Genomic DNA, 26,446 nt, shown 5'->3' with positions numbered 1-26,446 from the left:
TGTGCTCAGACTCTCAGAGTGTAAGTGTAACAAACACCAACCAACTTTATTTTAAGTTCGGTATTCTCTTTTCCTCAATATTTAAGTCATTATGTGACATACAATCATGGATATACTACAAAGAGTTTCTTTTTAAAGCTCTGCTTTTTTTCTTCACAGTGATCAACTCACCTTCGTTTTGCAAGGTGAGCCGTCCCATTCAGTTTGAAATACAGACCTTTTAAACATTAGTTTGAGAACTACCAGTGCTCTCCCCATTACTTACTGAGATATTCCTTCAAGGCAAACACTTGGAGACAAGACAGTTTCTTTTCTCTCTGTACAATCTCCTCTCCACAAAAACGCGGCAGAGACTTGATAAAGTCAGCAATAGGAAAGCCTATAGAGATTAGGAGAACTCTGTTATTAAGATCTCTCATAGGACTGTGGAGACACCAAGTCAGTACTTCTTAAAAGAAGACATAAACCCAGCAGACATACCATTTCCATATTCAAAGGAAACAAGCAGACTTTCAAATATGGTTAATCATTATTAAAAAAAAAAAAAAAGGGAAATTAATTGCAATTGAATTAATACACCAGGGGGATAACTTGGAATAGATGTCTGACCAGTATTTTTGAATTTCTGTAAAAAACCCAATATAACGACAACACAACATGACTTTAAAGAAGGTAAAAAGATCCTAAGCTGGATACCAGGAAAGAAAAGTTTTCTCCCAACATATGGTCAAGGACTTTTCAGTCTTCTGACACCATCCTAATGGGATTTTAATTAGGACAAATGGTAAGCAGTCAGTCATGTCGCACAGGGATTTATTTCGATAATAAGGAAATGAGAGGATAAGATGCAGGTCACTGTGCTCTTTATCTTTGTCAGCATTATTAAGAGCAAATTAGCAAAGTTATCTAGTACGCATAGTTGTAACAGGACAACCAAGATAAATGTCTATATGCACACTCTTACCTAGTGGAGCAGCTGATTATCTGCGAGCTCATATCCTAACCACTCTGCAGTGATACAGACATCTGCCAAGTAACTGAAGACACGATCATGAAATTCAACTTGCCTGCCAGCCTTACTGTTTTTATTTCAAACCATCAGTGAAATAGGCTTGTCAACAGATAATTGACTAGATTTTAGGCATGGGATGGTCAGTTTTTACACCAACGATACACACTTTTTACATTAAGTTTTTGCAAATTTGATTTGCATTAATACTACCTGGATGTCCCTGTACATTAAAATATTTACAACTAATCATAGTTATGAGAAATGACTGACTACCACTGTATGTAGTTTGATTTTAAAAATATGGTAGTAGTAAATTGTGTGAATAAATAAGGTCATATTATGTGTTTTTATCAATTTGAAAAAATACTGCTGTAATAACAGAGATACTAATCAAAATGTAATGTTCCTCCTTGCTTTCTCCCTTTAACACAGGCTGGAATGAATAAAAGGAACACATAAATCTTAGTAGCATTTGCCTGCACTCAGAAACTCTTAAATAAATAAGTAATAAGTCTTACTTGACTCTGTTTCTTCTGCTTTTGTCTTTAGCTTTCCATTTACTGCAGCAAGAGTGGCCGTACCATTGATCTGGCTAGCTGAATGAATCAACGTTGCTTTACATCCTCCAGAGCCATTGCCTTGCAGCAAGAAATAGTATCGACAAGATTCTCCTTTCAGTTCAATTTCTGGAACTTAAACATCAGGACAGAACTGTGAAACCCCGTCAGGAAAACAGCTTTAAAACAAGCTATAATCTGCCATCTGCATTTCCTGATGTTCTGTATTTTCCTGGGAAGAGGCTGAAATTAAATGCAAGTGCACTAAAGAACCTCTGGAAATGCTTAAGTGAGAAGGGAAGCATCTAAATGAAGCACAGGGATTTCCATCTACAGAAGCAAAACACTTTGCCCACGGATTCTCCAATCACCTTAGGAAGGTGTATGGAAGCTGGATCTTAGCTGATAGATAGAACACAGAAATGGTTTGAAGCAGACGCATTGCTTCCCTAATGCTCGCCATTTTCAATTTTCCTCTATAACAAGTCTGCATAGCCAAACTCACATTCACCAAAACCTTCTGTATCAATAAAGATTACAATCACCGACTTAATTTCATTGGAGAAAAAACGGTATCCCAAATGTATAGAAAAACCCCACCGTATATATATATACACATACACATGCAAATGTGCATATAGATATAACCACAACAAAATATACCTGTAGTCATCTTCACTTTACCTACCAGTAATGACCTTGGGTTTCTTAGCCATATATTCCTTCCATTTCTTGGAACTCAGCTGGGTGGGGGATGGGATCACTCCACTGCTTACATTACACGGCAACGTAAATAAAGCTCCAACCTAAATAACAAGAGCAAATACAATACATAGAATGTTACAAAAGCTATTTTACATTTAATTCTTGAGATACCGATTTGGCATTATTTCAAACGTACTTCAACTGAAGAAAATAATCTTTATTCAACACTTCTTTCATTCACATTAATTGAGATAGAACAACAGCATTTTATACACAAGCTGTAAAAATTGTGCTTATTTTTTGCTCCAGTTGAGAGATCATTAACTGATGAATTTCTATTTCGTGCATAGAAAGTATTTGTTACCTATTACAAATCTTTCAATAATCCGACTAAAAACACTTCTGTAGAAGTAGTATCCAGAATGAAAAGATAATTCAGAGATATAGTTGGCATCAGCAACTGCATTCCTTTGAAAAATGTAATTTTTTTTCTCCCTACATATTATCCTTTTCAAATAATCAGATTCTGGATTATGTTTCTGTCTGTACATAAATTTCAGGCTAATAAGCACTAATAGAAAAAAATGCATAAGCGTTTGAATACTCAAGCAATAAAGCAATGCTTTTACAGCTATTAAAAAAAGCTTACAAATGTGTACTATTTCCAGCAGTAGTCTGAAAAAAAATCCCTACAAGAAACTATTATCTTGAAAACATATTTAATTCAACATGTGCAACTATAAATAGTAGCCTGAGAATGTGTTTTAACTGTTTTGGCTTTTTCTTTGAAAGAACTAGTAGAAATGCAAGCTCTTAGACTGTAAAGGTATTTGACCAAACGTTCAGTATCCTCGTGCAAAATGAAAATTACCTGGGATATTTACCAATATAAAACTATTCCAAAAGATATTTTTGGTACAGCATTAGAAAAACGATTTCTTTGTTTTCTGGCTAAGCATAATGGAGAATGGAAAACCTAAATCACAAGCTGAAGATCACAAGACATGAAAACCTAAATCACAAGCTGAAGATGAAACATACAGCCTGATAATGGAATACCATCTCTGCAGTAAACAAAGAACATAAGTTATTAATTATAAATGTATCAGCATTTTCACATTGCAGGTTCTGTTTTGATTGGCATAGATTTATTTTATAAACACTAAAATAAAACCTTTCCTAAACAAGCATACATCACCTTAAATATTCAGGAAAAACATCTTCAAACTAATACTGTGGCTATGAATAATCATACTATCATTCCAAGGGAAAAAGAGTAAAATAAAAAAAAGTAGGCTCGTAAATGTTTCAAGAACTCTCTTTATCCAAAATCAGAATGGAAAAGCAGAATACTCACAGGCAAAATAAAAAAGCTTACTACTTCAGACTAGACAGATACATTTTGTAGGCTGCACACATGCCTGCCTTTTGCTAGAAATTAGTTGAATTATGATAGCACAGAAATTATCTATCAGGATATGATTAAAAAGTTACAAAATGTTTCAGAAGATCACAACTTAGCTAAGGTAAAGAGAAAAACGTTCACTGGGCTTACAAATTGTCAGGATCTGTACAGCATGCAACTTCAGAAGCCAAATTTGCTTTAAAACTAAATATTGGAGGACCTTACACAGAGACTAGGTTTAAAAATATTATTCTTGTATCTTTTATGAGCAATAAACATATCTTAATTTTTCTGCTAAACCTAAACAAAAGAAATATTTACCTTCCTAGGTAGAGATGAAATCTGGTCCAAAAGCAGCGTAGATGTCTCCTTGACACCCTTTCTTGCCAGGCTCCTGAACAGAGCAGTTTAAGGAACCTCATCTTCACAAAGAACTGTATGCATCTCTATTTCACAAATCATGTTACGATTATTTTTCAAATAAGGTCTGCAAGTGTCTAATATTTGATACTTCAGTACCACAAAATATATGAAACTCACTTTTCCAGGCAAAGTGGAAATGTTATATGATGAAACACACCACTGATATTTTAATATAGGCAAGCATAAACAGATAATTATATGCACAAAATCCTGGCAGGCTTATACACCCTAAGCTGCCATTGTTACACCAAGACTAGTAAACATAAAAGCAACATAAAAAAACCCAGTTCTGACTAATCACTTTGACTGCGTTGGCAGGCTAGAATAGAGTGAGTCCTTGTTAATCCTCATGTGTTGCTTGCATGATTGTTTTCTTTCTGCTACAGACCATTATCAGTAGTACAGATTCTTAGAAAAGGATACAGTTCGAATTCCAGATCCGATATAAAAAAGGAAGGTAGATCAGAGAGAACCACCATCTGCAAAAATTCTAGTGCAGGACCATAGTAATGAAAAACCTGAAAAGAGATCAAATCAAAAAATCTGTAACACTATGTATGATGTTATCTCCGTAGAACTTCCTCAAGTGTTTTGCTGGAGGCATTTGCCTTACAAGTGCATCTGAAAGAGGTATAAAGGAATAAAAAAGCATTTCACAAATACTATATTAAACATAATTATATAAAAAACAAGGAAGGTATTTAATTCTGTTTAATAAAACTTTCTTTCCAGAATGTCAATCATGTGCATCAAATGTGTTGTAACTCTTACCCAAATTCAAAGAAAAATAAGATCTACCAGGAAAAGACCAATGCAATCAAAAATGTACATATTTTAGCAATGAAAATAATAATCTCTTAACTGATGTTGGTTTTCATAAACACTCATTTTTGTTTTTTTCAACAAGTATGATTCTGGAGTTCCCATCAAATATCTACTTCCAGTGGAAAACGTGAAACAGCACCAGCAATTTAAAAAAAAAAAAAAAAACAACCACCAAAACCAACACCAACCAAAAAGTACAGAATTCATACATAAGTTACATATTTTGAGTATTAAGACTGAACAAAGTCTCAGTTTCTTCTTAAAAAAAATTCGGCACCACATTCTTAAGAACAGATGAAATTTTAACGACCTGTTTTGTGAACACACGTGAACAACAGAATTATTTCTCAGTCTTATGCAATCATTAAACTTTTATGTTTAATTTTCTATTCTGATTAGGACTTCCCCAACTACTAATTTTCTCAGGAAAGTAAAACAGATGAATTCTAGTGGCTCAAAGAAAGAACAAGAATAATACTTGCCTCTGGCAAAGTGTCAGCATTCCTTGACTGTCGTTCATTTTTAACAGCAAAGCAAGAACTTAAATGTGAAGTGCTGAACGTCTTTGCTGAAGTGCTCTTTATACAAAATTCTGGAAACCTAACTTCTGATCCAAACTGGAAAAAGAGACAATTAACGTGTCAACAGAGAGAGAAAAAATATTTCTTTTCAGCCAGTTACATGTATTACTATTTTAAACAATTACTATTATACTTGTTTCCAGCAAATATGTAAAACTAGGTAAAAATATTAGACCGAGATAACCAACTACTATATCCAAAACGTTAATACTGAAAATGTAAACAATGCCTTTCACAATCAAAAAGCTATCAGTCTTTGCAAAAACATGAGACACGTGCTTGCAATAATGACTGTCAGAGTTACGTGATAATGATTTGTGACAGATACAAAACAATCTCATTTTGAACAAGAAATTCTAAGGCAAACATTTTAGAGGAGAGCATCTGGATTTCTGAAATTTGAATCACGATGCCTTGATCTCATTTATCCTTTCATCGTGCTAAAAAGCCAGTTGTTCCCCCACCCACCCAGATACTTTGCACGTTACCTCTTGAATTACATTTTCAAAACCAAATGTGGCTTAAAGCATAAAATGCCCTGTGCCACACACACTTTAAATTAGGTACTCGGATGCTTTATAAAAAATAACCAGATGAAAAAAGTTATTTTACCTTTCTTTCCCATATCTGAATCTTCCCTCTCCAGAGTTCTTTTAAATCAATAATATTCATGACATCATCCGAAGATACAACGTCTGCCAACAGATAGTCTGCAATCTTTTGCCAACTACTGTAAAAATAAGGAAGAATTAATCTTACCGAATTTAGTATTACAAATTAAGATGCAGTGCAATTTGACTGAATTTTCCTAATACCTCTTCGCACTGAATAGTCTTGCGTATGTTAAGACAGGCACATATTGCTTTACACTCCACAAAGTAGAAAATGTTATAGAATTGCTGGTTCAGGCTCCGTAAAGGAAGTTGTTCATATGCTCCGTGAATGTCATGGCAAAGAACTTTGTCAGACATCAAATAAGACCAGCAATAGCAAGCTGCAGGCATACCACAGTAAGGTTGGGTACTAGAAGCTAGAACAAAGCCAGGTAGCCATCACTGGGGCTATCGCTGGCCCATCAAGATGGTTTGTAACCTTCTAAGTAGAGATATGACTGCTGCACAAGTATTATCCAAACCCAACAACCGCAGAGAGAGAGAACGGCCAGTAACTGTGGGTCCCACTGGCAGTCTGTCTCCTAAGAGTAACCAGCACCATCAACAGAACAGGAAGAATAAGTGACAGAACTTTCATCAGAGAAACTGCATGCCCAAGTGGCCTCATTTTACGTAAGAGGCAGCAGAAAGTTATTCAGTCAAAAGCTGGCTGCACAGAAGCTATCAATGCACACTGAGATCAAGTGCTCATGGAAGCCACCGCAATAAGTCTCTCTTCCTCCATATACCTTAGGAAGTACTATATGGTAAGCATACTGCTTATTCTATCTAAGGACTGAGCATTCAACATTTTAATTTTAAAGTTTTATTAATTTAGGATTAACCACATATTCTATGAAGCCAAGGACAAATCAGACACTTTTTTTTTTCTCCCTTAAATGTAATACCACAGGTAATATAAAATTTAAAGTAAAACCAGCAGAGTTATGTATTCATATTACAAACACTAGAAAACTGCAATCAATACAAGTTATTATGTAGCATAGTAGTACATCTTCAAAACATAGTATGCACACTGAAGCCACTAGTGATGGAAAGAAAAGAGAAAATATTTTACCTTTTGATCTCATAGAAACAGGAACTTCAGAGGACTTGCTATTTTGCCTGCCCCTCTGGTTAGGGCATGTATTTACAACAAATCAGCATGAGTAATTCCTCAAACAATAACAGGGGACACATCTATGTATTTTCAAAGTATACATATAAAGTACTCAAACACTGTTTTTGTTTTAAAACGCTGACATATACTAACATAAAACAAGAGTGGCCTTGTTTATAGACCTAAAATAAATGGCATACCCTTTAGAGTCATTTGCTGCAATAATGATTTTCGCAGAGTGCCATTCTCTCAGGTGTTTCAGGGCACCGATAGCAGATAAGCAGTCTTTTAGCTTGGGTCCATCTCGTTCAGCAGCCTGCAGAATTACGTCAACCATTGCTCTGCCTATAAGAACAGTTATATATGACTCAAAGTACCATTATTCAGTAAATGATTCAGTCTTTTAAAGATAGAAAAGTACCAATTATCACTGACTGCACTGAAATGGGCTTAAAGATCAACTCCAAGAACCTCAGCAAGATTTAAAACACTTTTCATGCATTTTAGCTCATCTCTCACTGCTCCTCTTAGATTAACATGAAATATTTTGCCATTTGCTCAGTTACTACACCTTTCTCCTCTCTCACTTAGCGCTGTATTTGACAGATCAGAGTTGTCTCCAATACAACTACACTATGTCATTTTCCTCCTTTTAACACCTCTAAACTGCTATTTCTCATTCTTTCCGCATTCAGTTCCTTTGCTATCCCAACTCAACTACTGCAACATGACTCAACTAACCTGCAAAGTGATACTCATCTGCAGTTTATAAAATCTGAATCCACCAGTTCTATCTATGCTCCTTCACAGCTTTTTAGCTCCCACCCACAATCACCTGGCAAATCAGACGTAAGCCCGATGTCAAACCTTCCATTTTTTTCATAAAAACTTCCTGTGGTTGCATGTTGAGTTTCATATTGCTTACTGTCTATTATAACTTTGGTGCCATTTCAGATAGAAAAATTAATTCTGTAAATAGCTACATTAGTCTCTACTGAAATACAGCCTTCCAAAGAAACAAGAAGCAAATCACAGGCTGATTTGCGAGGCCAATCAATTTAAGTTCCTTAAACTACTTGCAAGAGCCGAATACAAGTTAATTCAACTAACAAACTAATATCCTCTGAGTTCTTCCATTCGACTATGACTTCATCAGCTGAGTTTTTAGACTAATAACTAACAAGATAAACTCAAAAAGAGATTGCTCTTTTATGAGAGATTACCTGGGGCGGGCAGTTTATCAGCTAACTGATGCAGACTTTCTGCAGCTTCATCATAGATACTGAAAATGAAGAGAACTTGGTTGGAAACAAAAAGGTAATTTAGAAACAGAAAGTTACAACTAATGCATACTAACTGATCTAAGTATCTTATCCTTTAAAATCTGCACAAACATTCTATGCAATGAGATATATGTATCCCCCCTTTTACTAAGGCAGAAGTAGGCTATATTACATCAAAACTATCTTCAGTAAAACTGGAAGCAGGATTCAAGACAGTCAGCTTTCTCTTAGCAAGAAACTTCTTTTTGTATATTTAACTGTCAGCTGGTAGGGAACTGTCCAGTTATTCTATAAAAATCACCTGTAGCTAAAAAAAAAAAAGCTACATTAAACGAAATGGAATTATTTTCAGTAGTACTAAGGGATTACTCATAGTTAACTATTGCTTTTGTAATAACTTGTTAAATTTTCTCGGTTCCCTTGGGTTATCACTGTTAAGTGTCAGATCACTATGCTTTCAATGAAAATAATAATATGCATACTCAGTCACAGACAATGACTCTCTACTGTTATTGTCTTCTTCCTCAAAATTCTGTATGGCTCCCAGGCATTCGTCACTACTTGTTTGGAGACAGTCTTCATTTTTCTGTGTGTCAAAACTCACTTCTTCCCAATCAGAACTGCAGAACTAATCGAGCAAAAAGAATTCCAAACATCAGTTTTAACTTGCACTAGAGACAGGCAGAGTTGAGGAACTTATATTCTCTCTTACCTGATAATAACCACATATAACATGGCTTGCAAAATACCATTTCTTTACACCTGGAATACCAGCCACTGAACATGCTGAAAAGAGATAAAACCATTATTTAGAATAATCAATCCACTACAATCTATTCTTCCTACTAGTATGAGCATCTCTGTTGAAAGACCACACAAGTCATTTAACATGCACAGTGACTTAAGTTATACTTTAATTTAGCATCATAATTAAGATCTAAACATATTAAGGTGTAGGTGAGTGTCTAAGTAACTGTCTAACTATTAATGATCCTCTGACTATTAATACATAAGAAAGTTTTTGACCTCCTCTGCATTCTGGTCGATATTGCTCTCCATTTGCAGAAGTTGTGTTGTACCTAAACTAAATCACAACTTTCATAACGTTTATGCAGTTCATAGAATCATAGGGTTGGAAGGGACCTCTGGAGATCATCTAGTCCAACCCCCCTGCCAGAGCAGGGTCACCCAGAGCAGGTTACACAGGAACATGTCCAGGTGGGTTTTGAATGTCTCCAGAGTTGGAGACTCCACCACCTCTCTGGGCAGCCTGTTCCAGTGCTCTGCCACCCTCAGGGTAAAGAAGTTCCTCCTCATGTTTAGGTGGAACTTCCTATGTTCAAGTTTGTGCCCATTGCCTCTTGTCCTGTCACTGGGCACCACTGAAAAGAGCCTGACCCCATCCTCCTGACATCCACCCTTTAAGTATTTATAAGTGTTGATAAGGTCACCCCTCAGACGTCTTTTTTCCAGACTGAAGAGACCCAAATCCCTCAGCCTTTCCTCATAAGAGAGGTGTTCCAGTCCCCTAATCATCTTGGTAGCCCTTTGCTGTACCCTCTCCAGCAGTTCCCTGTCCCTCTTGAACCGGGGAGCCCAGAACTGGACACAGTACTCCAGGTGCGGCCTCACCAAGGCAGAGTAGAGGGGGAGGATGACCTCCCTTGACCTGCTGGCCACATTCTTCTTGATGCACCCCAGGATGCCATTGGCCTTCTTGGCCACAAGGGCACAAAATGAGATGCTCTCTCAACATTTCTATGCAATAAAAAGCACAGAAGTTGAAATCAGCCTAACATTCCTATCTTCATGAATTTTAACGGCTTATAGTGGTTCCCCACATGAATCACAATTAGATGATAGCTGTGACAAGATGAGCCCTAACAACTCAACACAATATCCAAACCAAGTAAAGAACAAAGAAAGCGTTTTTTAACAAAAAAAAAAAAAAACCAAACAAAACAACCACCCAACCACTAAAAGTAATGAAGCAGATCTTCAGAAGTCTATTTTAAGATGATAAAATGATTTAATAAATATTCATGGATTAGGGTTCTGAATTGCTACCCAACAGACAAATATTGCTTCTACTGAAAAAATTAGAAGACATCATAGGAGAAATGAAAATATCAAGCTGCACATAAGAAACAAGCCCTTTCCTACTCCACTTTGCTAAGCTGGATTGGAATTTGTTGATCTTTCAAACCCCTTGTCTTTCCTTTCTTGTGCCCAATCTATTTAATCATCTCCTAACACCTCGGCTGCTGAAAGGACCCAGGTTCTCCACAGAGACAGCAGCACCGGTCCCACCTGCGGGTTCAGGCACATTCAGAAATCAGGTTTCCGTCCTTAGCCTTCTGACTTGTTTCACCGAGAACATTAAAATGTGCCCAGGCCAATTCCTGGGAAACATTTGCCTTACCTTACTGTATGTTACTATACTTACCTGGGAACGCGCTCACATCTGCATTTACAGATGAGTTACAGCTTTCTTTCAGGAACTGATAAACGTTTGCAGCAGTCCCAGCTGAAAAAAAAAAAAAAGCTTTTATTAAAACTACTGAATTGCAGAAGTCTTGCTTTCTTGCAAATACGGTAAAAAGTTCAGTCTAATACTGGAAGTTTAGTTTAAAGAAAAAAACCCTCTCAACTACAGATTTGCAGGAGTTTAAAAAGGCAAATTTTGTCAAATTCTGCTTGCAGTAGCGCACCTTTCAGGAACGCTCTACCGAGTTATGTAGAGTGTCACAATAACACACGAAAACCCCGAAGTTTTGAAGGCTTAAGTTATTAAAAAGTGAAAAAAGGGGGTGTTTGACGAGGTAGTGACCCAGAGAAGCCTGCACGGGCGCAGATTCCAGACAGGCGGTCGTGAAGAACCTCCCTCCCGAAGGAAGCCCGGTCGGCCCCGCGGCTGGGGCTCCCCCGACACGGCGCGGCCTCCCGCCCTGCCGGGCCCCGGCCCCCCGCCGCCGTACCCGCTCCGGGCCCAGGCCCGCCGGCCGCAGCCCCCTCACCCCGGCGCTCCCCCCAGCTCAGGTGCAGAACGTAGCGATCCATGGCCGGGCGGGGACGGAGCCGCCGCTGCGAACAGCCCGCGCTGCCGCCTTCGCACCGCCCCTCGCAGGGCAGCGCTTCCGCTTCCCGCCGGTGCGGCGGCCAAGGGGCTCCGCTGCCCTTCCCGTTCTTCCCCTCCGGGCGGCCATGGCCAGTTACACTAAGGCGGCCCAGGTGAGCGCGGCCCTCTCCTCCTCGGTGCAGCCTGTGCCGGGGCTGCCGCTGCCTCTGAGGGACCCCGGCACCGCCACGGTGCGGAGGGCGGCCGTGAGGAGCGGGCGGGCGCCGGGAGGAAGGGGCAGTCGGTGCCCAGGGGAGGGTCGAGGGCGGCGGCGGGCGGCCTCCCTTGGTGCGGGCCCTGAGGGGCCGCTGGCAGGAGCGGGTGGCGGTCGGTACGTGTGTGGCTGTGCCTGAGGGACAAGGCTCCCTGCCGTAGCCGGCTCAGGCCCTTCGTGGGCATGAAACTGCGTTTGGGGGAGTTGTGCCCTTCGCCGGGAGGGAAATTGTTAGGCGTTAAGTAGCTTACAGAGATCCCACAGTTCGGTTAGCAATAATGGAAGCTTGCAGCAAAAAATATTCATTTTGAAACAAGCTCCTCAGAGCTGGGGACCTTTCAGTATTGTTACCCCCGCTTACATTGGAAATGTGTACAGCAGTGATCACCATCCACTTAAAGGTTATTTGGAGGGGGTGTTGTTGAATATTAATATTTTTTCTGGTATTTTGGAGCGTAAAAAAAAGTGTTGATCTAATTAGAGGAACTACATCTATGTATGGTGATGTGTTCTTCTACCATGTTGAGTACTACCTCTCTTTCTCTTTAGCAATGGGCTACTTTTGCCAGAGCCTGGTATCTTCTCGATGCAAGGATGCAGCCACCAGGAAAAATCGCAGCTGCGACTGTCATCAGACTTGAAGGCAGGCATAAACCTATTTATCATGCACTCAGTGAGTATTGCAGTAGATAAAAGCAAATTTGCTTTCCTTCCCTTGTATTTTTCTTCTGATTTCAGTTTTAAAATTAAGCCTTGTAAATTTTAAATGTCTTCGTTTTCCTTCTCATCTTTTTCCTTCATACCCTCCTAGAATCTTACATCATTGTCTTTACCAGTCCATATAAAGCTCATTATGAATTCATAATTTAATTTTAGTAGCTGAATTACGATGGCTTCTGCCTTCATTTCTTTTAAAACCTTCAAATGTGATTCATTGCATTGCTTTTAGATGTAAAGATTTAATTCACAGTGCACATAAAGAAGCACTGATGTGATTCGTGATTAGGTTTTCTGAATGCTACCTTTCAGTAGCTGCACATCACCACAGAGTCTCGGGATGGTTCTTCATTCTGAATAAGATGCAGAGAAGTCCTGTCTTCACGAGGCAATGGGCACAAACTGAAACACAGGATGTTCCCTCTGAACATCAGGAGACATTTTTTTATCGTGAGGGTTACTGGAAGCGGTTTCCCAAGAGGTTGTGAAGTCTCCATTCTTGGAGATATTCGAAAGCTGATCCTGTTTGAACAGGCGGGTTGGACAACCTGACCTCCAACCTTGGGCATTCTGTGATGATGAGGCTGGAGCCTGTCGGATTCTTAAATGGGAGACTTGATCATTGTTGAAAGATATTTTCTTGTTGAAATGAAAAAATCATTTTCCTTTTCTGCAAAGTAGACATTCAGCAATAAAGATGTATCTGTGATCTTGTTCGTAATTTGTAATACTGTAGTGCCTGTCTCACAGTGATAATAAAAAGGTGATCCCTCATATCTATAGTACAATGTTTCCTCTAAGCGTCTTGCAAATTTTTCAAGAGATGTTACTGAAACATAAAGAAAGCATTAAACTTTTCTCATACATGTAGAGTGTCCATACAAAAATTATACTTGATCTGTTTTTCATAATAGAAGGTAGTATTTGTAGTGTTCTAAGATGTTTTATATACCAGAGTTATGCTGTTGCAAATTATATCTTATCCACAAGATGTCACTGGAGACTAAGGCTGTCTGAAAAATAAAGCAGACGCTGAGAGGAAATGTTCTCTGTTGTCCTGTGGGAAAGATACTTGATACTTTTATGTCTATGAAGTTATAAAATCCTGGAAAGTCATTTCAATGATAACTTTATTTGGTCTAAAGTATTCTATAAATCAGGACCAAACGCATTACACCTGAGATCGACATTGATAGGTTACTACTACTAAGAGACATTTGATACTCTCTAAGAGGGAAAAGTGTGTATGAATTTGTTGTTGGTGTACTTAACGCTTCTTTTTTCTTTTTTCCTGAACTAACAAGAAATATTTTAGTGTCTGGGAGATAACAGTTCACAGTTCCTTAGACAGAATAACATTAGGGGGATTTATTTGGGTTTTTTGTTGGTTTGGTTTTTTTTTTTTAAATTTGGTATCTAGATACCCTTCTATAAAATCATTATTTATTTATTGTGTTGAAAAGTATCTGGAACTGAATTTAAGCTGTGGTTAGGGAAGGAGAGAAATCTGATTTCATGTATGTTTTCTGTTTTAGGGATAATCTTTCATTATTCTCCAGAGTCTCGTATTTTTAGATGCTGTCAGACCGCATGCCTTAAGTAAGAGGGCACAGCCTTGTTCGGGAGGTTTGAATATGGATTTTTAGGTTTCTTCTGCACCTCTCCTTTGCTCTGCCCTCATCCCCTTGCATCCTGTCTTTGTGAGCAGGTTCGCAATACAGAACCAGAAATAGCAGGCCAGATTTTTAAAAAATTGGGTGATCTGATTCTTTATGTTGGGTTGTGAGCAGGTGTAGGTGAGCCACTTCTGTTGCTTGGGTAGGATTTACTGCTGTCTTCTGCATCCTCAAAGGAGAAGACTAGGCTGGAGGAAGTGTCCCACAAACCCGATCTGACTCAGGTGTTGCTCTAGATTCAATGTTGGTTTATAATGGCTAGAAGAAACAGTGAAGACTGTTTTTCTAATGAAAGATCTGGCAAGTAGTTTCTCAGTTTTGTGAGTTAGCAGTTGACAATATGATGCCTACATTTAATTACCATTTAGTCCTTAATTAAAATGTAGGAGGAAAAATGCATGTACCTGAAGCATGTCTTTTTACTGTGCGATAGGAATTACTGAAATTATAAATGTACAGAGATGTAAAATGGATTTACTGTGGCAGCTTAGTTTTATCTGCAGAGGTGCAATGTATATGCTGTATGTAACAAATTGCATACACCATAATGTAATAGAATATTCTGGCCTTGTTTTCTGTGTATTTCTTGAGGAAAACAAAACTTCATAAAAGAATAATTCAATATTATAGCGTGAAAATAGCCTAAAGGAATGGTTTTCTTGCATGATATTTTGTGAATTTTTTTCAAAAGTAGGATGCAATTTGACTGTGTTTGTGGAGATAGTGAATGTTTTTGCTTTCTTCCTATTAAGTGCAGCTGTCCCTTAGATTATGGGAGCAACGCTATTTAAAGACGGGTGGAAAATAATCTATTAATTTGAAATTTTGAAGGAGACATTAGCTATCCATAAATTCAGTCTACTTTAAAAAGAACAGGTTGCAGTCATTATTCAGGTAGTGTGTAAGTATACCGGTTAGTTTTTTGCCTGGCTCTTAATTATTCATAATCAATCTATTGGTTTCTGGAATTGTTAATTCAGTGTTTATGCAAGTGTGAACTGTTAGCAAAAATTTCCTTAGGTGAGGTTATTCTTTCATCTTCCCAACTAAAAAATGTAATAAACAAGAGCACGAGGTCCCAATGTCAGTTCCCTGACATTTATTTAGACATACAGTGTTTTTAGAACTGATCTGTTGATGGCGAAAGGCTGCATCAATGAAGATGTTTAAATTGCATTTGCACTTTAGCTGTAGTTGAAAGTAGAGCTTTAAAAGAACACACAATTAAGAAGTAGTGGAAAACTTAAATAGGGTGTGAAACTTGCATTGATTAATTATATGCTCCTATAAAAAACCCAACATGCTCAATTTAAGTCCTTAGAGTAGCTGCTTTGTTACCTACTCAAAAACGTTTTAATCAAATGAGCCCCTTCAGATACTTATGTTGTTCTAATATGTTAAAGCATATGAGAGTGAGCTTGGGACAAATCATTTTCCAATCGATTGAATGGGTGGTTATAGCTTTTACAGCTGATCAAGATGATTACTTCTGAAATTAAAAACTACATATTTTTCATATTTTCGTCATATTTTTTATATAGTATGGGTTTTATTGGCGCTTTATTAGTAAAGAAGATCTATTAAAGTAACTGTTTCTGGCAAGGTGTTGGTGATAGATTATAGACTTCGCACTTAAAAAACTCCTGATGTGAAAGTTGCCAATACAACACTAAACATGTCTGCGTGTGCTGTAACATTCACTTCTGCTCGATTGATGAAAATGTAGTTTTTTTCCCAAAAGACCTATTTTAGGTTTCTGAGGGGGCTTTTCCCCCCCTTGCCCCCTCCTGCCCTCAAACTTTTTGTTTCTTTCATGTATTTAGCCCTAGACTGTAATTATTTATAGAACTATTTTACTTATCCAAAATGTTCAGTCTTCAAGTAAATATTGATATTGTTTTTATGAGAAAACTAAAATTAAACAAATATTTAGGATCATTGTTTAGAACTAGCATTTTTTATTGTTTTTTTTTTAAATATAGGTGCATATGCATAATGTGTTGAATAAAATAATACGCTACCTGTAAGCCAGATTTTAGCTGAATAGTTGCAATGGTTTAATTATCTAATCTGGTGGTATTTTACCTTCTCACCTGCTTTCTAGCCTGACTGTATGAACAAAAATAGTAATTAAGGTTGGTATTTAAATGCAGGTTTGGATGGTGTGATTCAACAAGCCCAGATCTTTAAATCTGAGCTTTATGAAATGTGTATATATGTGTATTGCACACTTTATAGTTGTTATTTTGGTTTATTACTTCTATGGTTCTTTTAATATTTTCCACTAATTTCTACCTTGTAGGTGACTGTGGAGATCATGTTGTCATAATAAATACAAGACATATTGCCTTCTCTGGTAACAAATGGGAACAGAAAGTGTACTCTTCACATACTGGGTAAGTGGAAAATTTAATATAATATTTTCTTAATATTTTTTAGCATATTGGTTCAAAAGGGAGATCCTACCTGTTTTGTGTTTGCATGTGTTGAGAAGTTTAAAATGATGCAAGCCTTTTTCTTCTTGCCTTTTTTTTTTCCTTTTTTCTTTCTATTTCCACATTGTATGTTGTTAGGAAAATAGTCTAACTCAAAAGTAGTCAGAGCTATTGAGTAAGCCAGGTTGTTTTGTGTGAAGCCATGAACCCAATGATCAGGACTATTCTATTTACTAAGCAGTAGAAGACGTTCCTCTTGGCACTGCACATTTAAGAAATACACAGTTGCCAGCTTCAGTTACTTCAGAATCATAGAATCATAGGGTTGGAAGGGACCTCTGGACATCATCTAGTCCAACCCTCGTTATCCTATCAGTACCTATTTACCTAACAGTAAATATCAAGATTGATAGATTATTGAATCAGAGGATGAAAAAGAAAAAAATGGGAAAACTAGTAAGAAATGAGATGGTCTCAAGTTGTACTGATGCATACGATAGTGTGTAATATATTATTCTAGCAGGCATAACGTGTTTACAGATGGAAGTGCAATAATCAATTACAGATGGTATGGCAATGATCAGTTCAATCAAATAAGAACAGTTGTTCCGACAATGCTAAATCATAATCTCTAAATGTTAAAATGTATCCTGTTGAGAGGTGAATAAATCACATTGAGACAGGTAATGTTGCTAATACTGATGTTTCAATCCTGAAGTTCCTTTGCAGAATTGCTGAGAAGTTCTTGTTCAGCGTTGATGGAAATTAATGCGCGCTTTTTTTCTCCCCCCCACACCTAGGACTTCTTAAAAATTTTCTCTAAAACCTTCTGTGTACATTAAAGCTCTTGCATAAATGGCTAAGTTGGTTTTGAGTAAGTGAAAAGAATTGTACAATTAAAACAAATACTTAAATCTGTGCAGCTCCCTGAGTGGATATATTTTAATGATGTTAGGTTTGTTTTCATTTCACTTAGGTTTATACCTGGTAATGTAAATCAAAATGAAACCCAGCTTTACCTGACATCCATATAATTTCTTGCACCACTGTATCATTCATTTAAAGTATAGGTATAAATGTGAATTAGTGCAACTTCACCATATCACATAGACTTTAAAAAGATGGATGCACTGCAGTAAAAGTCAAATTTTATTACGGTAGATACACCAAATAATGCTAAGGTTTATTTAAAATAGTAGGAAAATAATAAATATTGTTCAAAATGGTTGTCTTGTATGTCAGGCACAGACTGGTGGTGAGTCTTGATCATCTTAAAATATTTCCAAGTTTTGCATATCTTACTCCCATTGTATTCTGTAGCTGTGGTGGTGTATTTAATAAGCAGTTTAAAAAACATATTAATCTTCTTGCAAAACACAAACTTTTTAATACTCAGGTGAATAAATAAGAAGGTACAATGGCATTAAATACTTCACAGGATAGAATCTTTCTAATACAATATGGTTGGCCTTGTGAGAACGGCTTCCTTTTTTGAAGGCTTGTACCATTACGCTGTTGTTTGAAATGTAGTAATATTTGTGTTAAAATCACACTTCAGCATACACTTGAGTGCTAAGCTTGTATGTTTGTTATGTTTTTCTAGTTATCCTGGTGGTTTCAAACAAGTGACAGCAACTCAGCTGCATTTGAAGGATCCAACTGCTGTAAGTGTTTCCCCTTCTTCCCTTTCATTTGAAAAGCTGATTTATTTTCATTTAACTGGTTCCCCTAAACAAAAGGGATCAGTCACCTGCATGTCTAAAGCTAAATTACAGACATTCTGCTAAGGGCTCTTAGAAGCTTGGCTTGTGACAGTGTTTTTGTAAACAGCATGTTTTGAGGGTTAGATTGTAGGTTGTGCGTTTTCTTGATTCTTCCATGTCGTTCAAATAAGCAAGTCAAGTTCATTTGTTTCACTCATTTTTGACCGATTAACTTGCTTTTAGTTTTGAACGTCTGACCTTTCTCATAAGTGAACTGCCCCAAGTTAGACTTAGCTAAGCTGTACTTCAGCTTAACAACTCTACTACTTTTTTAAGAGCCAGCAAGAATAATGCTAGTCTTAAAAATGTTAAAAAGTATACCTGCCTCTTTCTCCCAGTAAAATTCAACTGTAGGTTTTGTTAAATGATTTTTTTTTAAAAGCCTTTCTGCAATGTGTGTTCGTGGTCTGTAAAAGAGTTGGAAATGATTATTACATTGAATTTAAGCCTCTCTGATAAATGTCTGTATCAGACTATTATTAATTCTACTGAACATCAGTGTTGATGTGTTTGTTATTGATTAAAAAAACAGAGTGCTAGATATGAACGTTTTGGGATGTTGACTTACACAGTTATGAAATTACTTTACTAGGGTTTTGAATGGTCAGTATTGGAGGACTGAATTCTGTAAGTACTAGTGTTTCAGAACATGATATGAGGCCCACAGAGATTAACAGATATCTATGTTTATTTTTGACTTTGAAATGCTTTGGCTTGGGTCACCTTATATATGAAATATAGAAATGCTACTTCCTTTTCCTAGAGAAATTTTATTGGCTGTAAAATTCTTGGAGTTTGTCAATGATTTTTTTTATCTATGATTTAGAAATCCTGGTTTGTTCCAAGACTCTCTCAGAAGACATTGTACAAGTACTCAATAAAAAAAGTGGTCCACCATATGAATTTGCCTGGTTTTCATTTTTACTTTTGCAATTTCTTTATTTAAAGTGAAATGGAATCCCGCAGTTCAATATTATTTTCTGTCTAGAATTTTTCAAATTAACTTAAATGTTGTTGAGAACAGGCTCTGAGATAGTTGTAATTCCTTTGGGAATTATTGGTAGTTCTATGTCTAAAATGGATTCTTCAACCCTTTTCATTTGGGCTTGAGGCAGCCGCTGTGCACTGGGAGGCAGTGTAACACAACTTGTTTGGGAGGGCCTGAGAACTGGATGTCCTATAAATTACCTTCTGGCATTCATTCTGAAATACCTCATTTCTTGCCAGACTCGTAGATGAATTTCTGTGCAAACAGAGGAGGATTAAATGCATTGCCAATAACTAAAGCATGTTGGACAGAGGCTCAGCAAATGGTGATGTGGCTCACGGCTTGGTCTAATTTAGCGCAAGAAACTTTTTTTTTAACAGAATTGTGGAGAACCCTCAGCAATTAACTCTTTCTCTGTATTGAAGTCTTTGGATGTCCCTCTCATAAAGATCTCTCATATGTATTTCTGTCATAATTAATAGTAGTAGATGGTAATTTGGCATGATATATTCTGTGTGTATAGCTGTTACAGGTTTTGACTTGCAACTGATTTTATGGCTAGAAACATTTATTTACTAGTTGAATTGTTTTGGTGTGAAATACATTGGGATATTACGAAGATGGAAATCATATGATGTTTTATTAACCTGTTTTCTTTTTAGAACTGGCTATTAAAACCTGAAAAAGGATTATTGTAAAGAGAACAATGCCTAGCCTAAGCAGCATTTGGATCTTCAAAATATGATCTAAATGACACATAGACTCTTATAAATCACTCTATTTCTCTTCTTTGAATTAAAAAGAGACCTCTTCCCTTTTAATCACGTTAAATTCAATCCTCTCAAGCCAGTGGAATTGCGTAGGTTGTAGGAAGCAAGCTGTATCTTTCTGTGGAATCAGTGTCTTCATTCTGCAAAGCATTGTCTTCATCCTGCAGGCTACTACTTTTTCTCTGCACTTGGTCCCTTTGTCTCCTGCTAGCTCATCCCGGTAGTCCTTCATTAGATGAGTCGACATTATTTTTGGAAATAGTGATGTTACAGAAATTAAGGCATTAAATTAATGGAAGGGATTACTTCCAAGGAAAAGGATGTTGACATAACACCTTGTGAACTTGCGTGGTGTTACATAGAGATTTTGTGATGGATATGACTGTTTTCGGTTTATGTAAGAAATGGATTAAAGCTTGTAAGATTCCCTGAGTGGGTGTATATAGTAGGCCTCCAGTACTGCTTAGCACTGTCTTTATTCACATATGTCTAAATTCAAACATACAAATCCCCAAGATAAATATTTTTCCATTATAGTTTTGTTTAAACATAGTTTTTAGTATACAGAGAGACTGGTTTTAGAAAAAACTGTTACACAGCTAATAGCTGATTAAAAAGGTTATAATCATAGAATCATAGAATTGTTGAGGTTGGAAGGGACCTTTAAGATCATCGAGTCCAACCTTTAGCCTACCCTGACAAGAGCCACTTCTAAACCATGTCCCTAAGTGCCCCATCTGCCTTTTTTTTAAACACCTCCAGGGATGGTGAATCCACCACCTCCCTGGGCAGCCTATTCCAATGCTTAATAACCCTTTCAGTGAAAAAATATCTCCTAATATCTAATCTAAACCTCCCCTGACGTAACTTGAACCCGTTTCCCCTCGTCCTATCACTTGTCACCAGGGAGAAGAGGTCAGCCCCCATCTTTCTACAACCTCCTTTCAGGTAGTTGTAGAGGGTGATAAGGTCTCCCCTCAGCCTCCTCTTTTCCAGGCTAAACAACCCCAGCTCCCTCAGTTGTTCTTCATAAGGTTTGTAATATGAGTAATATCATGCAAAATTGTGTAGTTTATGTTTACATGGAGGGCTGAAAGTCGTAAGTATAGTTGTCAGAATTTAGACATGTTTACTTGTAGTACGGTTAGATAATCATCCTTGATCATTTCTAGTTCCTTCATAAGGTACCAAGGTGGGGATGGATGATGATTGGATATTCTCGCTTACGGAGATTAACATTATTGTATCTGTCTTACTAACTTTGGACTTTTATGTTCCTTGCAGATGATGGTGCTTCAGAAGGATTTGTGCTGAATTTTGAATGTGCACAAAAAAACCCTGTGCCTAGTATAAGTATTTAATCTTGGATGTATAATTTTATGCCTGAGATTGACAAAATATTACTATTTTGTCCACTTCTAAGTATCTTTTGTGTTAATATGGGACAGCGAATACAAAAAGAGGTCTGCATAGTTGATGTTTTATGTAGAACTTAAAGTTCTATGTTCATTGCACCAAGTTTTTCAGCGTTTTGCAAAAATTTTGTTTTATGGAAGGGGAAAAGTTACAGTGTGTTGCCAAAAAGATATCTAAAGTAGATAAGTAGATAGTCTAGCACATTTTTACATTTAGCACCTTTGAGTTCCTGTGGGAGGCATGGGGAGGGTAGTGTCTGAATCTGTTTAAAATTTCTAGTATTTTCAGTTGTCTGCTCTTCTGGAGAACAGTAGAGAATAGCTCTCATCTATTGGACTTGGCCAGGCTACTTCAGGAAGTGCCTACTGAAGAAAAAAATAGCTTCTCCATGTTTCAGCATTTCCTTTCTCTGACTTAGATTTAGTGTAAATTCTTGGACCACCCATAGATGAGAGTATTAAATATGTTCTTCAGGTGCAGCATAACAGCCTGTTGCAGTAGTTCGAAACAGCCTCTCTGTTCTTCAGGTTAATATAATACTAATATTCTGTATGGTATTACTACTCCCTTCGGATATATATTAGCAGACAACATTAATTTCCATTGTAGGTTGCTACGAAAAATTTCTTTGAAAGATTTGGTGTGTTTTCATTGCCAAGACAGTCTTTTGAAAATAAAGGAAACAGGTAAACTTTTTATTTTAGGTACGTGTGTTTGAAATGCGTAGAAGTTTGTGTTTTCTTGTTGGTTTTTAATAAAATTTGCAGAAGTTTCGTTTAGCTGGAAAAATGCTGGTAGGCATGAGACCAACACTTTCAAAATTAGACTTTGAAGTACTTGATATGGGAAGACTAAAAGATGTGCTTTTAAATCTCACAGACTTGGGAGGGAGCAAATCTCACAGAGGGAAAAAATCTACGGCTTTTAATTAAAATGCCTGCAAAATATGTTGACAGATGCAATCTGTAGAACCAGGTAGTAATCCTGTCAGGACAAAGTTTTCAATCAATTCTTATTTTATTTTTAGTTTTAAAAGTAAGCAAAACTTGGCTTACTTTTTTTTTTTTTTTTTTTTTTTGGCTGCATCAGAAACTCCTCCAAAAAAAAAGAAAAAGAAGAAATCATGTTTGGCTAATACCAGATGCTGAGTGAGAGGACTGACCTTTGCAGTATTCAGAGGCTGTATTGCCTCCGACAAAGAAATAATGGGCAATAATTGTTCAGAATGAATGTTACCTGCTAGGGAAGATTATTAAGCAAGGCAGGGTAGCTCTATGGAAGTCTCCCCTGAGGAGGCCTCCGGGGGTGTCAGGGTTCTGGTTTGTTCAGCTGCTGGCACTGATACGAAGGGGCTTAAAATGTTCTAATTCTCCTTTTGAATGCTCTTTAGCAACTGCTTGCACGTATAGACTTGCCATTATATCTACATAATAATGGTCTTTTGAAGAAAAGCTCAGACAGAAAACATGGTTAAATCTTGCTCTTGGTATTTGAAAGCCTATTTTCTTTGAATCAGTAAGGGATAGTTGGTATAATAATGCGTACATACTAAAAGTCAGTTACTGAAACACCAGGTATAACAGCGTTTTCCTTTATTACTACAGAGTAATGTTTTTTAATTAAGTAGAGCAAAACTTCAAAGTCTGGATTAGTAAGCACACAGAAGTTAGTATGGCATGGGGAGGAGAATATTTTTACAGAACCTGTTATCTTAAAATCTCTAGGTGCTCTAAATAAGTCTTAGAGCTGGCTTGGTCTTTAGCTTTGTATAGACAAAAATAAATACTTTTAAAAAATATCCATTTCTTATTTAAATTTGCAAGGCAAATTAATATATTAATTTAAAGAATACATTAAACTTCTAAGTTTTTAAGTGCTGAATGGTAGTGGGAAGTTAAATGGCATGCAATGGAAGTTTAATTTGTCTGTGACCAAATAATTCTTATGGCAGTGTTAAGTACGTTCACTGTTGCTGTGCTACTCATACAACTCTCAGAGGTAGGAAGGTGAAGTTCTTTGTATGGTTTTATAATATATGTGGTGGAAAGAGCAATGTCAAATACAGAACACAAAACCAAGAACTGGTAGAAAGAAGATGTTGTGTCAGGCTGTACCTCTGAGTAACTGGTGTATCTCCTGAAATTTTTCTAGGGTTTTTTTGGTATGCTCTGTAATTAATCACTCTTGTTTTCTCTGGAGCACTGTGTCCTTCCCATGTTCTAGAGTTGCTTCCTGGTGATCTTGGACTTACTTCAGCTGTTAGGGTAGACTGTCTTCTGGAAATTCGGCCAATTATTTTGTGCTTCTCAGGACCAAGAGTGGTATTGCTCTGTTGATTTCCTTCTTTACAGTATGTTTTATCTGGCAAAGGATCTTTCTCAGAACTTGTCTCCATCAAGCGTAGTCTGCAAATTGCACATGAGCCAAAGCCTATTGCAAAAATTTAAATGTTCAAGCCTCACACAGTGTTTCAAATAAATATACGTTTAATTTATTTGTACTCATAAAATGTTAGACCGTGTAGTAAGGGACTGGAAGTGCAAGAGTTTTACTATGGCCGTGTTCAGATTCCTTTCGTCCTAATTAGCCCTTTAAATTGGAAATTAAAAAGGTAATGTGATATAACTGCGTGATTAAGAGCATGTCTATGCTGTGAGTATATAAATTAGCCAACTGCAAAAAAAGGTATTGCAGTATTCAAGATGGTAATTGTAACTGCAGCCAATAGGAATCTTGTAATTCAAAACTGGGGCAAACAGCATTGCAGTACTTTGAAAATCCCCCAATATTAACTCTCTCCTGGCTGTATACATCTGAGGGTGGATGTCTTTACCTGATAGTGAAAGTGTCATGGCCTTTAGGAGTGAGTATTTATGAGGACATGGAATTTTACAGGTTGCTAGTTCTAAAAGATAAAGGACTAGGGAGAGAAGGCAGTAGGAATCTATAAATAATTGAATAAACTGTTAAACTGTATGAATTAGTTTTAAACTGAGATGGAGGTTGCAGTGAGACCTGTGGGTAGGTAGACCTCTGCCAGTTTCAAATCCCACAGAAATCAACTGTGTTTTATACCTTTTGTGTAAAATTAAACTGTTGTTATTTTAATAGTTCAAAGTAAACATAATCACATAGAAAACAATAAGAATTGTCTTTTATCAGAAGTGTATCACAAGCACATAGACAGATTTTTGTTGTTGTAAATTCCTTAAAGAAACAGCACGTTCTGATGTGTGCTTTCAGGGAGCATTGAATCTGGGTTCAGGTTTTGTGTGAGTTCAGTAGCAGACTTTTTCTTGCAATTCTGTACCTTTTTATTTAGGCTTGGTGGTTTTTTAGTAAAACTTGAGCATGTTCAGGTAACAGGAGAACCCTTACTTAACACCCTGTAAATATTGCTGGTTGGATCTGCCTCTTCTGTTGCACAACCTTACTCAAGTTGCAAAAGCAGTCCATACAGCTTCAGTTAAGCCTGTACTTTACTAACTTCTTTGACTTGTCATCACACCAGTTAGAGTGAGGTTCTGGCTATAGGCAGAATTCTGGGCAAAAAAAGCCTGGATGTAAACTTGGTCTTTCCAGGAGCAGGGTTTAGGTTTGCTTTGGCTCGTAGAAAAGTCTTTGAGGCAGAAGTTACAATGAAGGAAGATAGAGGTTTTCCAGCACTACCTTCTCTGTCCTAGCTCCCTGTATGGCCTTCTGTTCTGTAGCTGAACTAACTACCCTGCAGTAAATCAATAAGAAAAGTACAGAATAGTTTATCATCACCTCAGCCCTCCTTTTTTTTTCTTTTTTTTTCTCTTTTTTTTTTTCTTGACCATGGTGAATGAGTTTGAAGGGTGGGAGGTATAAGTCTGCCTTTGACCTGTTCCAGCAAGGAAATTATGATCTGCTTCAGAAGCCAAGACTTTTTTCCCTCTTTGCCCCTACCGTGAGTTGCTGGGGCAGGGAACATCTGTGCTCAAACTCAAGGTTATTGTTCCTCTCTTGTTCTCCACATAGGTCTAATGTATAGATGGAAATATTTTCAAGTGTCTCAGACACTAAAGGCTCTGTGATAACCACAACAACATGCAACTAATAAGCTGTTTGAAGTGTCTGGTTAGTAAGTTGTAAGTTTGTTTCCTCTGAGAGTTCATTCAATTTCATTGAAGCTCTGGAATGGGAGAGGCGGTAACAGTGAAGTCCAGTTTCTTGCTCTGGATCAGGCATGGATTTAATATCTTCATCAGTGACATAGACAATGGGATTCAGTGCACCCTCAGCAAGTTTGCGGATGACACCAAGCTGAATGGTGCAGTTGATTCACTAGAAGGACAGGATGCCATCCAGAGGGACCTGGATGGGCTTGAGGATTTGGCCCATGTGAACCTCATGAAGTTCAACAAGGCCAAGTGCACCTGGGTGAGGGCAACCCCTGGTATCAATAGAGGTTGGGGAATTAATGTATTGAGAGCAGCCCTGCCAAGAAGGACGTGGCGATATTGGTGCATGAAAAACTGGACATGAGCTGGCAATGTGCACTTGCAGCCTGGGAAGCCAACTGTATCCTGGGTTGCATCAAAAGAAGGGTGGCCAGCGGATCAAGGAAGGTGATTCTGGTGAGACCCCACCTGGAGCATTGCATCCAGCTCTGAGGTCCCCAGCACCAGAAAGACATGGACCTTTTGGAGTAGGTCCAGAGGAGGGCCATGAAAATGATCAGAGGGATGATCAGAGAAAATGATCTCTCCTGTGAAGAAAGGCTAAGAGAGTTGGAGTTATTCAGACTGGAGAAGAGAGGGC

General features: G+C 37.5%; 2 protein-coding genes across 3 annotated transcripts in view; one reads left to right on the top strand and one right to left on the bottom strand.

Moving 5' to 3' along the window:
* The window catches only part of MTBP (MDM2 binding protein), a 28,120-nt gene extending 16,386 nt beyond the window's left edge, over positions 1 to 11,734 (bottom strand). Inside the window, exons 1-13 of one of the 2 annotated variants that reach the window (XM_074577746.1) lie at positions 11,543 to 11,734; positions 11,011 to 11,091; positions 9,277 to 9,350; positions 9,047 to 9,192; positions 8,505 to 8,563; positions 7,482 to 7,626; positions 6,121 to 6,238; positions 5,410 to 5,544; positions 4,526 to 4,620; positions 4,001 to 4,073; positions 2,258 to 2,375; positions 1,531 to 1,704; positions 266 to 379 (exon numbers count right to left, since the gene is read on the bottom strand). In XM_074577746.1, coding sequence (XP_074433847.1) covers positions 266 to 379; positions 1,531 to 1,704; positions 2,258 to 2,375; positions 4,001 to 4,073; positions 4,526 to 4,620; positions 5,410 to 5,544; positions 6,121 to 6,238; positions 7,482 to 7,626; positions 8,505 to 8,563; positions 9,047 to 9,192; positions 9,277 to 9,350; positions 11,011 to 11,091; positions 11,543 to 11,624 — 1,414 coding nt within the window. In that variant the 5' untranslated portion in view covers positions 11,625 to 11,734. The remainder of the gene's footprint in view (positions 1 to 265; positions 380 to 1,530; positions 1,705 to 2,257; positions 2,376 to 4,000; positions 4,074 to 4,525; positions 4,621 to 5,409; positions 5,545 to 6,120; positions 6,239 to 7,481; positions 7,627 to 8,504; positions 8,564 to 9,046; positions 9,193 to 9,276; positions 9,351 to 11,010; positions 11,092 to 11,542) is intronic. The other variant, XM_074577747.1, reaches the window with a different exon arrangement.
* The window catches only part of MRPL13 (mitochondrial ribosomal protein L13), a 37,303-nt gene continuing 22,464 nt past the window's right edge, over positions 11,608 to 26,446 (top strand). Inside the window, exons 1-4 of the mRNA XM_074577748.1 lie at positions 11,608 to 11,795; positions 12,446 to 12,569; positions 16,592 to 16,685; positions 18,328 to 18,388. Of these exons, the coding sequence (XP_074433849.1) occupies positions 11,769 to 11,795; positions 12,446 to 12,569; positions 16,592 to 16,685; positions 18,328 to 18,388 (306 nt within the window). The 5' untranslated portion in view covers positions 11,608 to 11,768. The remainder of the gene's footprint in view (positions 11,796 to 12,445; positions 12,570 to 16,591; positions 16,686 to 18,327; positions 18,389 to 26,446) is intronic.

This window comes from Larus michahellis, chromosome 2 (assembly GCF_964199755.1).
Source record: "Larus michahellis chromosome 2, bLarMic1.1, whole genome shotgun sequence".
Classification (NCBI taxonomy): Eukaryota; Metazoa; Chordata; class Aves; order Charadriiformes; family Laridae; genus Larus; species Larus michahellis.
This window is presented reverse-complemented; position numbering and strand designations above follow the sequence as displayed.